This window comes from Lampris incognitus, chromosome 1, assembly GCF_029633865.1.
Source record: "Lampris incognitus isolate fLamInc1 chromosome 1, fLamInc1.hap2, whole genome shotgun sequence".
Taxonomy (NCBI): Eukaryota; Metazoa; Chordata; class Actinopteri; order Lampriformes; family Lampridae; genus Lampris; species Lampris incognitus.
Window position 1 is genome coordinate 96,862,189 of NC_079211.1, and position 13,809 is coordinate 96,875,997.

Genomic DNA, 13,809 nt, shown 5'->3' on the forward strand with positions numbered 1-13,809 from the left:
AATGTTTGGACAGTAATCCTCGGTACAACATCAATGCATTTGCTGATACATCCAATGACAGTGTCTGTGTATTCAATGTTGCTTTTGTCTGCGTCCCAGAAAACTTGCCAGTCTGTTGTGTGGAAGCAATGACACAAAATGGGGTCCAATTGGTCAGACCAATGCTGGATACATCACGTCACAGGCCTTTCCTGTTTGAGTTTATTTATTATTTAAATTTCCTCCCCAATTGTACTTGGTGAATTACCCTATTTTCCAAGCCGTCCTGTTCGCTGCTCCACTGTCTGTGCCGATCCGGGGAGGGCTGCAGTCTACCGCATGCTTTCTCTGATACATGTGAAGTCGCCAGCCGCTTCTTTTCACCTGACAGTGAGGGGTTTTGCCAGCAGGAAGTAACGCGAGGGAGGATCACGCTGTTTCCCTCATTTCCCCCTCCCCCCTGAACAGGCGCTCCGACCGACCAGAGGAGGCACTAGTGCAGCAACCAGGGCACATACCCACATCCAGCTTCCCACCTGCAGACACAACCAATTGTGTCTGTAGGGACACCCGACCAAGCCAGAGGCAACACAGGGATTTGAACCGGCAATCCACATGTTGGTACGCAATGGAATAGACTGTAACGCTACCCCGATGCCCTCCTGTTTGACTTTCTGCCTGTTAGCAGGGAGCGGGAAGATCAAGGTGTGATCTGATTTTCCGAAGGGAGGTCAGCGGGGAAGGCCTTATAGCCTTCCGGGAACGGAGTGTAAACATGGTCGAGCATGTTACCACTGCGCATAGGGGGGCTGATGTGTTGCTGCCATCTCAGCAGGATTTTCATCAGATTGGCATGGTTGAAATCACCAGCCAAAATAAAAGCAGCCTATGGGTGTTTAGTTGCATGCCTGTTGATAACCCCATGTAGCTCATCCAAGGGATTGTATGTTGTCATCGTGCGGTGGAATGAAAACCACTGTTAGTACAACCGATGTCAACTCTCTCAGGAGTTAGTAAAGTCGGCATCTGATCATAAGATGATCTAGATTAGGAGAATATCCTGTCGAATAAAAGCAAGTGTCTCAGAGACCATTGCTTCATCATCTTATTCTGAGTCTGAACAGCTTCAGAGCAGTCCTGTAAATATACATTCCCCATTTGATTGAGGGAATGTATATCTACAGGACTGCTCTTCTGGGAAAAGTTTAATTAGTCATCGCTGACCTGCCAAGCTCCTTTCCCTCACTTGCTCTCTCTCCCAAAATACATGAGCCTGAAAAGCAAAGGCAAGAGAAACATCAGAATTAAACTAGGGATAATTTAATGCTGAGTTAATAATATTGCAGAGGCAATGGCATGCTAAATAATGTTTCGTTGTCAGCCTCTATTAATTTTTGTCTTACAACCAGGGTATGACAGAAGCTGTGACGATCTATGAACAAAGCTTACACCTAAATTACTTCCCTTTGGGTATTCTCGAAGCTGTAAATGTATTGCTTAAATGACTCCAATGTTGCATCAGATTTTTTGTGAATTTCGGTGGGCATTATATTGGAGGATGATAAATTTGGACATACTACTACAATCGCAAAGGCTTGTCAGTGGCTCATGTTTGCACTTTAAAAAATCAGTAGCTTGATTTGGATACTTTTTTCTGCAACATTCTCCCCATTTTTATGTTGATTGATCCACTTTCCAGCACATAAGAGTATATCTGATCACACTTCAGAAGACTGATTGGAACGTTACTGTTCCTTCCTTTTCATTTTTTTCCAACCAAATTATTTTCATTTCAAGAACCTCCAGTATTAACCCCAGGATTGGTAAATAATTCATGAGGGCTTTCAGAAGAAGTGACAATCTGGACGTTGTTGATGACTTCACATTGCATTTATTCCGTAGTTTTCACTAGTTAAATGAAAATGAGCCGGTAAATGTATGGGTCATTTTAAAGTGTTTTTTAATTTGAGCCTGGTAATGGTGAACATCCACGTTTGCCACAGTACAAACAAGACCACTTTTTATGCTTTTCCAGCTGTATCTTATCTCTACACTCTTCCCCCATGTCTCACCACACCCCACTCCCCTTACCTCCCTCACCGTCTTCCTCCATCACATCTGTCTGCCCCTATCACTAATGCGAGACATCTGTTGTTCTGTTTTAGAGCTGAGCTCAGAGAACATGCGGACCTGCTTCCAGATCGTCAACGCCTACGTCTACCTGTCTGCCACAGATTTCCTGCAGGTGATGGACAAGCACACACACATTTTCTCACACATAAACACATGTACACAAATGGGTAGATGTTTGCAGAAACAAACACACAATCAATAACACGCACACACACACGCACACACAATTATTGCCCATGAAGCACATTCACGACTTCCAACCTATGCATCCACTAATGCACTTCCACATTCACAAACATCATATTATGTTGCGATCTCCCTATAACATTCCCTCTCTCGGATGACTGCTTGTCTTGACAGAATTATGCGGAGGGCCTGTGTCGATCCTTCTGTGACCTACTTAAAGATATAACAAATGAGGGACAGGTGCAAGTTCTCAAGGTACATTAATTTTTTTTCTCTCTCATTCACATAAGTTCCTTTCTTGTGTTTATTATTCTCCTTCATTGATTCCTGCTGCCCTTCCAATCCTTTCATATTTTATCCCATTCGACCTATCGACACCTTTCATCTTTGCCATGACTCTCTTTATTTCTCTCGCTCCCTCTCTCTCTCTCTCCCTCTCTCTTTGCCTTTCTGTTGAGCAGTTTTCTCTACTGTGTTTCTAGATCATGCTTGGCCTCCAAAGTGATGTGTGTCTATATTTGATGGTGAACTGGTTTCTGAAAGCCCACTGCACCGAATAAGGGATTGTGATGTGGGTGGTTAGTAGGGGAATAGCGGGATGGCAGGGAGGAGAGGGCTTGGGGGCAGGATAAAACTTGAAACATATCCTCCCTACAGACACACACACACACACATACACACACACACAGAGTTCCTTTGATTGTCTGAAATTTGTTCCAGATTGACTGCCTACTGCTGCCCCTATCATTAATATGCGATGATAACATTCCCTGTTAATAGCGGATTTGAATTCAGCATGATACTTCAAGATGACTAGGGCTGAAACCACAAAACCATGGTTGTAGCATGCTGACTGCAGAGTTTGGCAGGTCACCATCATGTTCTTCACTTGTACAGAGTATGAAGATTAATTTGTTTGATTAGCGTTAATGTAAAGATAGCAGAGTAAATATTGTTTCAGTTTCTTGGTCATAGAGCTCAGGTAGGAAAAACCCCTTTAACTTGGACCAAATACATAAAGTATGGATTTTCCTAACCTATACAAAGGCCTGGAGCCACCCCATGGGAATGACATCAGTCAAAAAATGTTTTGATGCAGCACAATGCATTGATTATCCCCACCAGGTGGTAGCCTGTGTTTATTTGTGTGTGTGTTTATGTGTTTATCTCACCGCTTCTGGTGTGGGAAGATGGCAGTGTGAATTCACGTTTGCAGCAGCCTCACGCAGTACCGGTGTGGAAAGATGGCAGCACGAATTCACATTTGCGGCAGCCTCACCCAGTACCGTCCATGTAGTGTCTTTGTCCACGTCTGGGTCTAATTTTGCCTTCGTTTGGTGGCTGGGAGAGCTGGCGCTGGATTGGCCAGGAGAGCTTAGTCTGCTGCGTCCTGTAGGCCCAGGAACCACGGCCCTGCCCAGAACTGCGCCCGAGGAGGTAACACTGAGGGCAGTCTGACAGGACGCGGAAGCGAGGCAGGCTAAGCTAACTGCTAGCCCATGCAGACCGGCAGTTCCGATAACACCGAGGGCGGTCTGGCGGTAACTTTGCCTGGCGTTGACTGTGGTGTTTTTGGTGTCATCGTGTGGAGTGCAGGGAGGTGTGTCGAGGGTGTCTGGCTGGGCGAGTTGGATCGGCTGAGAGAGCTTGGTCTGCTGCGTTCGGTGAGCCCATGGACCACGGCCCCTGCCTGGTGCTGCACTCAAAGAGGAAACACCCGAGGGCAGTCTGACAGGATGCGGAAGCGGGGCAGGCTAAGCTAACTGCTAGCCCATGCAGACCGGCAGTCCCTGACAGTCATCCTGGCTGGTGTTCGTTCCCTTGGACAGTGACTCTTTTGTTTAGTTTGGATATATGTATGTGTTATTTTGGATATACGTGTTAGTTTGGCTATGTGTGATCTTGAAGTTATTGTAGTTTTTGTCTTGGTGTTGCACTGCTGTGGGTGGGGGAAAACGATATTTTGTTTCATTTCATGTACTTTTGGAAATGAAATGAAAAGGTGTTCCTGATTCCATATTTGCATAGCTTAAATTATTAACAGTTAACAAATCAACAGTTATTTGTTTGAGATGTCATCAGGTTGAGAAAGTTATTAAAATAATTTTGAGGGCGTTCGGGTAGCATAGCAGTCTATTCCATTGCCTTCCAATACGCGGGTCTCCGGTTCAAATCCCCGTGTTTCCTCCGGCTTAGTCAGGAGTCTTTACAGACACAATTGGCCGTGTCTGCGGGAGGGAAGCCGGATGTGGGTATCTGTCCTGGTCACTGCACTAGCGCCTCCTCTGGTCAATCGGGGCGCCTGTTCAGGGGCGAGGGGGAACAGGGGGGAATAGTGTGATCCTCCCACATGCTACGTCCCCCTGGCGAAACTCCTCGCTGTCAGTTGAAAAGAAGCAGCTGGCGACTCCACATGTATCGGAGGAGACATGTGGTAGTCTGCAGCCCTCCCGGATCAGCAGAGGGGGTGGAGCAGCAACCAGGACGGCTCCGAAGAGTGGGGTAATTGGCTGAATACAATTGGGGAGAAAAAAAAGGGGGGGTATTAAAAGAAAAAGAATTTTGATAAACCAATAAATGTGAACATTATAAAGGACCAACTTCTTCGAGGTTGTAATCAAAAACAGGAAGTGTTGCATATTCTTGTCGCTGCCCAATCAATCTGAGTCAACCGTAGATGTGAGTTGCACATGTGCAACCATAAACGGTTTGCCCAGCTTTATTATATTATGAAAATAAAGACAGGGTTAGGGTTAAACCAAAATGGTCACCTAGCAAACCTTTTCATTTTGGAAAGTGCACGTTTATATTAGACTTGGCCGCATTCATGTGAGGGTCTGTCTAGGTGGCTGAGTATCCACAGACTGACAGGCAAAACATTTTTTATTAGGTAGATTTTTTTAGCTTGAGTGCTGTATATAAAAAAAGTTTTTTCCACATTTCCATTTAATTGACTTGGGTGATGCACGAAAGTCTAATAATGACAGGAAAAACACTTTTTTCTGTCCATGTGTGCGTGTATCTGTTCACTGTTAATCTCGCATACTACTGGGCCTGTCAGGCTAATAATTTTTATGCACAGTTATGACTGTATGATATAGCACCTCTCGTGGTTGTGGTGATTGAAAACCTTTGAAAAACGTGTTTTAGGCTACAATCAAACATGCATGAATGCAGGTGAATGACCGTCACCTCACCTGCATAGGCATAATTCTTAGCTTGCCATGCTGAATGTGGGCAATGCAAGATGTTACGCCGAGCGGGGTCAACCACACATACTTCTTTATTATTGGTTGAGGCTGTTGATTCACCAGTCAAAGTCCATCAGCGTTTAACTCCACACAAAGCAAAGATGCAAAATCCGTTCGCCACCAGAAGCAAATGTTTTACTCGCACCTTCGCTCGCATAGAGTGGAATGGGAGGTGAATATTCACAGATGTTAATTTTCGCACACATGTGATCATACCAGTATAATACCGCAATTGAGTGCTAACTCTTCAGCCGTTTTTTTTTTTTTTTTTTTTACTTAAGTGTTAGCACCAGAGAAGGAGAGATACGCAGTCATTGCCTCCATTTTTCCTTTCACCTGGTAGGCGAAAAAAGGGGTGGTTTGTCACCAAGTCTGAGCACAGGAGAAGGGAAGATAACACCTGGCGGGGATTTGCACTCTGCTGACTGCACTCTTCTAGTTAACATTAAATGCATGCTCTTCACAATGCTTGAAATGAACACAGAACACAATTAAATGTTGCATATTTAATTAAAGGTTTCTTTATTCATTCCCTGGCAGAGTCTGGTCATGAATGCAAAGCTATTTGAAGGTGTTCCCTACAGGCCACAATCACACACTGCACCTTTTTTGGCCTCTTACAATTGAGCTGTCTTTTGGCATGCAATGGAGTAGTTTGAGTCTTCCCTTGTCTTGATGCATGCTCAGTAATCCAGGTAAGGAATTCACAGAAAGTTGAATTAGTTCATCTGGACATGACGTTTATTGAGAGAAACGTTTCATCACTCATCTCAGTGATTTCTTCAGTCTCTACTGAATGCAGGTATCCCCACCCTTATAAATAGCACAGTGGCGTAATGACCGAAACCAACAATCAGTTTCATATTTGCCGGCAGCCATACCAACACGTACCCTGCCTCTGCCAAATGACGGAAGCTAAGCAGATATGGGCTTGGCTAGTACTTCAATGGGAGACCTCCCGGGAAAACTGAGATCCTGCCGGAAATGGTGTTGGTGGGCCAGTAGGGAGCAGTCTTTCCTCTGGTCCTAATAAAAACAACAAATATCAAATCCCAATGCCCCAGTGCAGTGATGGGGACACTGTGCTGTGTAGGAGATGCCGTCCTTCGGATGAGATGTTAAACCAAGATCCTGACTCACTGTGGTCATTAAAGATCCCATACCACTTATCACAAAGAGTAGGGGGTTCCCCAGTGTCCTGGCAAAATTCCCAACCTGGCTCTCCATCTGGTCACCTAATCATCTCCCCATGTAATTGGCTCAACGATTCCCTCCCTCTCAACTTGAAGCTGATGTGTGGTGAGCGTTCTGGCGCAAAATGGCTGCCGTGCATCACCCAGGTAGGTGCTACACATGGTGGTGATTGAAGTGAGTTATCCCCTTCAATGTGAAGCACTTTGGGTGTCTAGAAATAAATGTAATGAGGATGATGATGATTATTATTATTATATGCAAATTATTGTGACCATTAACTGGAGTTAAAATGGCTATGTGTATTATTCACCACTTTGGCATATTTTCCAAACACTGCGTTTTGGTTCAAACCCCAAAACACGCTGCACCAGAAATTGGTCCACCCCAAGGATCGGCTCCCCAGGCACAATCAGAGCAATATGATATATGCTAAGTGCCAGGAGGATTGCCGTGACTTGTACATCTGGGAAACCAAACATGCTGGGGAAGAGAATGGCACAACACAGAAGAGCTAACGCGTCAGGCCAGGACTCCACAGTCTACACCCATCTACAGGCCAGTTGCCACTCTTTCAATGATGAGAATGTGCACATCCTTGGTAGGGAGGAACACTGGTTTGAACAGGGAGTCAAAGTCAAATCAAAGTCAAAGAGGCCATCTATGTGAAGAGGGAACAACCATTCCTAAACCGAGGAGCATGCCAAAGCGTACATCTGTTGCCATCTTGCAGTGCTGTGATTGCAATTATTCCACAATCCTCTGTGAATCGTACACATTGTCATTGTAACTGTAGTTAATGATCATGGTGATTTGCAAATGAAACCAATTGTTGTTTTGGTCGTTATGCCACTGTGCTGTTTATCCGGGGGATACTTGCAATCAGTTGAGACCGAAGAAGTCATTTAGATGAGCGATGAAACATTTCTCTCAATAAATGTTGTCCAGATGAACTTATTCAACTTTCTCTGTCTTCCCTTGTGTTTATGCAAATGAAAATAATAAAGTACACCCTTTTTTGTTCCTGATTTCATCACGAGTGAAGAACCTGCTTTTGATAACCCTCTATCACTTTATCCTTCTTTGAGACAATCAAACAAACAAAGCCCTCTCTACATTAAGTGAACATTGGTCAAAATCAGAGACGTTGGTTTTTATAGCCGTTATATAAACTCGGTGTTATTTTAATTTAATTCATTTACTTGTTTCTTGTCAGTCTGTCTGTCATTGCATTTAAAGACTTCCTCATACCCAAATATCAGCATCTTTTCAAAGAGTTCTCAGGCAGGAGACTGAACTCCTACACTAGTGTTCATTCAGGGATGTAACAACATTTTGACTGGAAAGAAAGCTGACGGCTTGTAGAAATGTTTCACAGATCAGGGTTCAGCTTTAGGGGGAAACATGGTGAAAATCCCGCCATTGCTACAGTACAACGGTAGACAGATGACAGATTAAAAATATGGGCCAAATGTCAAAGACCAAAAGTATGAGCAGAAAGCTTCTGAAATAAGTTACTGCTGATTTAAGAGCCTCAGTGCCACTCATCTTACGAGTTGGGGTGGGGTGGGGTGGGGGGGGGGTAATAGGTTATTTCAATTTCTGTTTCTGTCAGTTTTAGCTTCAGCAACTTGTTATTTTGAACATGTTCTTGTCATTACTCTATAACGATACCGTCCAACTTAAAAGAAGAAGGAGGGACATGGCCGCTTTTGATATGAAATGATACCTCCAAGCTTTGATGTTTTAGATCTTTGCTAATAATTCAGTCTTTGGCCAAACTTTGCACTCATTAGGTGTGTTATAAATGGATCTTTTATGGACAGCTTTTGACTCTTTAAAAGCATAAATTGGGATTATTCCCCATGCCATTTTACTCGGCTATCTTTCCTGTGTTTCTGCTGGTGACATGGTGACAGTTAAGGCACATGCACTTTTAGATGCAGGATTTGGCCCATTGTGTTCCTTTTTTTCCCCCCCGAAACCGTCAATGATGTTGATAGAAGTGCTCAACTAATGAGGAGCGGAATATCAATACAGATGCAGGAAAAAAAAGTTTTAATACATAGCGGTACAGCCTGTTTCATGCATCGCACACTCATCAGTCGCGTAGTGCCTCTACTTTAATCGTTATAACTTTATTTATGCCGCATATAGTAAGAAACGTGTAACGATAGAGAGCGCCGGTAGTGGTTTGACTCGCATTTACATTATATTGGCTGCCTTGTACACATCTGCTGGAAAAAGGAAAAGGAAAAAAAAAACAAGTTTGTGGTTTGTTTTATTGTGTAGGATTAGCGTCCCCTCAATCCTTGGTCAGCTCAGGACATTACTGTTTGCCCCACTGTTTGCTCCTTGTGTTGCTGTTTGGGTTAACAAGTTGTCTTTGATTGTCCTCTTTTTCCCCCGATTGATTTTGTTGTTTTTGTTTGATTTGAATGCAGCTCTGAGAGCAGGATAAGCGGTTTGGATAATGGATGGATGGATGTTTGATTTGAATTTTTCTTTGGCTAGAGGTAAATGTTTTAAGTACCACCTTTTGCGTTTTTGCACAGATTGTTACATAATACCTCTTTTGGTGTTTTATTTAATGATTTAATCATTTTGTTTTATTGCTTTGCCTCTTTTTTATCGCTGTGGAATATGAATTTAATTAAACTAAACTCTGTCAGATTAAGATATGGGGTTTGGCTTTGAGCCATGACCTGGATGATTAGCTGTTTTGACGAAAGAAGGCAATTTTTTTCCCCCTTCGTCAGCTAAAATTTGGAGGTCGTTCTGTCCACCTCCCCTCTTTCATCTGCCTGCCACTAATGAATCATCTCTTCCCTGTTTATCATTTTAATATAGGCAGTGTGCCTTGAATTTACAGCAGGGTTACTGTTGCAGCCACTGGGCCTCTGAGAGACACGTAGGTGCTGTTATTCCCCCTGCTGGAAGACTGGAATTTTCTTTGATGTGAAATTTTAAGGACACTTCGTATAGTGACGGCTAACCAGGTGACAGAGTCCATTTGTCATCAATTTTATTTTTATTTGTATAGCCCAATATCACACATTACAAATTTGCCTCAGTGGGCTTTACAGCAACACACCATCCTGTCCTTAGACCCTCGCATCGGATAAGGAACAACTCCCTTAAAAAACCTTTAACAGGGAGAACAAAAATAGGAAGAACCTTAGGGAGAGCAACAGAGGAGGGATCTCTCTCCCAAGATGGACAACGTGCAATGGATGTTGTGTTTACACAATTTACAGAATACAACATTGGAAGAGGATAACAGAATTATAATGGAATTATAAAATATATGATGAAGATGATGCCAAGCAGTGTCCAGACGCCACCGGAGAACAGCCCAGGACCCAAGCCATGTGACCAGCATCACCATGTAAAAAAAAATTTAAAAAAAAGAGAGAGAAAAAATTGGTCGCACATCTTAGTGAGAGAAGTATATAACATTAAAACAAGTTAACAAAATTATATGGATTTATAGGATATATAAAAAGAAAATGTGATGAGAGGGATGCCAAGCAGTGTCCAGGTGGAGACCACCATCACCATGGAGACCTGGCAATGATTAGAATGGAATTGGTTATTTCTACCTGCCTGTCCATTATTGAATCATATATGCTCGGAGGGGGAAAAAATGAACGGAAAAAGAGAATGTTTGTCTCAACTTCGATAACCAAGCTTTGCAAGAGCCCAGAGGAGTTGTAATCAAGGACTTGAATATGTTTTGGTGGTAAAGGGGAATCGGTTTTCACAGTGTTACTTGGTTAGCTAGTAAAAGTATTTCAACTATTGATAGCACGGAGCACTCCATTTACAAAATCATATCTGAAGCAGTCAGCACTGGAAACAGTTGTGAGATTATACCGTACAGTGTCATTACGTCTGAGTTTTCTGGACCGGTAATTACATTTAGATAACAGCCGAGACATTTTTAGCCGGGTAGTAACTTTTCCCAGGACTATTCTACAGTTGATGAGAATCGCACACAATTTTGTCCTTACCCTGGAATCAGCCATTTCATAGGCATGGCTGTGACAGAGTAACTGTAAAGGAACTTTTTTGAGAGTTTTACAAGGTGAAAAACACACTTCAGATGTGTATGACCTTATTACCCTCCCCTGGCACTACCTACAACCCTGATAGAAACGATTTCTGCACACTTAAATCTATGCAGTTATCACTTTATTTAAGTTTTCAGTCTGTCAGACCTTCGTCGGAGCATACATGATTCAATAATGGATGGGCAGGTAGAAATAACCATTCCCATTCCAAATATTGGCAGCATGCAGTACACCTGTGCACACCCTAGTGGTGGAAACTCTGGGGAATTGTAGTTTTTCGTACTAAATGGAGTACTGTGAGGCACAGAAATAGAAGTCATACTTATAGAATACAAAAAAGGGAGGTGTACACTGACAATGATTAGAATGGGATTGGTTATTTCTAGCTGCCTGTCCATTATTGAATCATATATGCTCCGATTAAAGTCTGAAAGACCAAAAGCTTAAATAAAGTGATAACTTCATAGATCTAAGTGTGCGGAAATCTTTTCTATCCGTTTGGACTGATTGATGTTTCCAGTACCTTGGCAAAGGTATAGCCGGGTGGAGCAGTAGTCATCATGCACCACCTACAGTCTTAAAATTATAATTTGAATGTCTTTGTCATATATTTCAAGGCTTTGTGCTTGGTATGCCTGTAAATAATCGGCAAAAGTATGTTTTGTCTTGGTATAACATAGTTGATCAAGCCAAATTAATTAAACAAGTTAGACATGTATCGTTATTGTAAGGTCCTTTTCAGGGAAGGAGCCAACAAGAATTATGTTCGACTTACACGCTGATATCTGTAAATAATGAGGACGACTTAGTGGTTTTATTCTTTTCAGTGATTTTATGCATCTTAAGAACAAGACGATTATTTCGTTTGCACTCACACATTCCTGCAAGCTTACGCCAGCCAAGCCTTACAGTTATTGTTTATTATTTCATGCATGTTAAACAAGAAAACAGATTATTCTGCAGATGACGTTACTGTTGTTATGTCAACATCTTTATTATTCTACATGTCATTAGTTGAAAATACTGTTTTGTAAAGTAACGCAGTTGAGCCATGCAAGCTTTGATTATTTATTTATTTGAAAGAATGTTGTTCAAGAAAACCCTTTTAATGTGCAAATGACTTTTTTTTTTGCATGGTATTATTCATTAATTTACATCAGCAGTGTTTATAAAAACGACTATCGTTCTAAATATTCAACCCTAAAATGTGCAGACTAAAGAAAATGTGCAAAGAACATTGCATGTGACATGTTGATTTCCATAATTACTTCATTAACAAGTCGTTTAAAAGAGCGGTTTATACCACTTATTGGGACTAGAGCCTGGATTGAATCTTAAGGAAGGATTTTGGGCGAGAGCAGTGTGTGTGTGTGTGTGTGTATGTATATATATATATATATATATATATATATATATATACACTACCGTTCAAAAGTTTGGGATCACATTGAAATGTCCATATTTTTGAAGGAAAAGCACTGTACTTTTCAATGAAGATAACTTTAAACTAGTCTTAACTTTAAAGAAATACACTCTATACATTGCTAATGTGGTAAATGACTATTCTAGCTGCAAATGTCTGGTTTTTGGTGCAATATCTACATAGGTGTATAGAGGCCCATTTCAAGCAACTATCACTCCAGTGTTCTAATGGTACAATGTGTTTGCTCATTGGCTCAGAAGGCTAATTGATGATTAGAAAACCCTTGTGCAATCATGTTCACACATCTGAAAACAGTTTAGCTCGGTACAGAAGCTACAAAACTGACCTTCCTTTGAGCAGATTGAGTTTCTGGAGCATCACATTTGTGGGGTCAATTAAACGCTCAAAATGGCCAGAAAAAGAGAACTTTCATCTGAAACTCGACAGTCTATTCTTGTTCTTAGAAATGAAGGCTATTCCATGCGAGAAATTGCTAAGAAATTGAAGATTTCCTACACCGGTGTGTACTACTCCCTTCAGAGGACAGCACAAACAGGCTCTAACCAGAGTAGAAAAAGAAGTGGGAGGCCGCGTTGCACAACTGAGCAAGAAGATAAGTACATTAGAGTCTCTAGTTTGAGAAACAGACGCCTCACAGGTCCCCAACTGGCATCTTCATTAAATAGTACCCGCAAAACACCAGTGTCAACATCTACAGTGAAGAGGCGGCTGCGGGATTCTGGGCTTCAGGGCAGAGTGGCAAAGAAAAAGCCATATCTGAGACTGACCAATAAAAGAAAAAGATTAAGATGGGCAAAAGAACACAGACATTGGACAGAGGAAGACTGGAAAAAGGTGTTGTGGACGGATGAATCCAAGTTTGAGGTGTTTGGATCACAAAGAAGAACGTCTGTGAGACGCAGAACAAATGAAAAGATGCTGGAAGAATGCCTGACGCCATCTGTTAAGCATGGTGGAGGTAATGTGATGGTCTGGGGTTGCTTTGGTGCTGGTAAGGTGGGAGATTTGTACAGGGTAAAAGGGATTCTGAATAAGGAAGGCTATCACTCCATTTTGCAACGCCATGCCATACCCAGTGGACAGCGCTTGATTGGAGCCAATTTCATCCTACAACAGGACAATGACCCTAAACACACCTCCAAATTGTGCAAGAACTATTTAGAGCAGAAGCAGGCAGCTGGTATTCTATCGGTAATGGAGTGGCCAGCGCAGTCACCAGATCTGAACCTCATTGAGCTGTTGTGGGAGCAGCTTGACCGTATGGTACGCAAGAAGTGCCCATCCAACCAATCCAACTTGTGGGAGCTGCTTCTGGAAGCGTGGGGTGCAATTTCTCCAGATTACCTCAACAAATTAACAGCTAGAATGCCAAAGGTCTGCAATGCTGTAATTGCTGCAAATGGAGGATTCTTTGACGAAAGCAAAGTTTGATGTAAAAAAATCTTATTTCAAATACAAATCATTGTTTCTAACCTTGTCAATGTCTTGACTCTATTTTCTATTCATTTCACAACATATGGTGGTGAATAAGTGTGACTTTTCATGGAAAACA

The 13,809-nt window shown here is 42.2% G+C and overlaps 1 protein-coding gene across 1 annotated transcript in view; it reads left to right on the forward strand.

Annotated features, from left to right (window-relative positions):
• ipo11 (importin 11) overlaps window positions 1-13,809 on the forward strand; it is a 388,461-nt gene that overhangs the window by 250,360 nt on the left and 124,292 nt on the right. Inside the window, exons 23-24 of the mRNA XM_056273222.1 lie at window positions 2,145-2,224; window positions 2,473-2,553. Coding sequence (XP_056129197.1) covers window positions 2,145-2,224; window positions 2,473-2,553 — 161 coding nt within the window. The remainder of the gene's footprint in view (window positions 1-2,144; window positions 2,225-2,472; window positions 2,554-13,809) is intronic.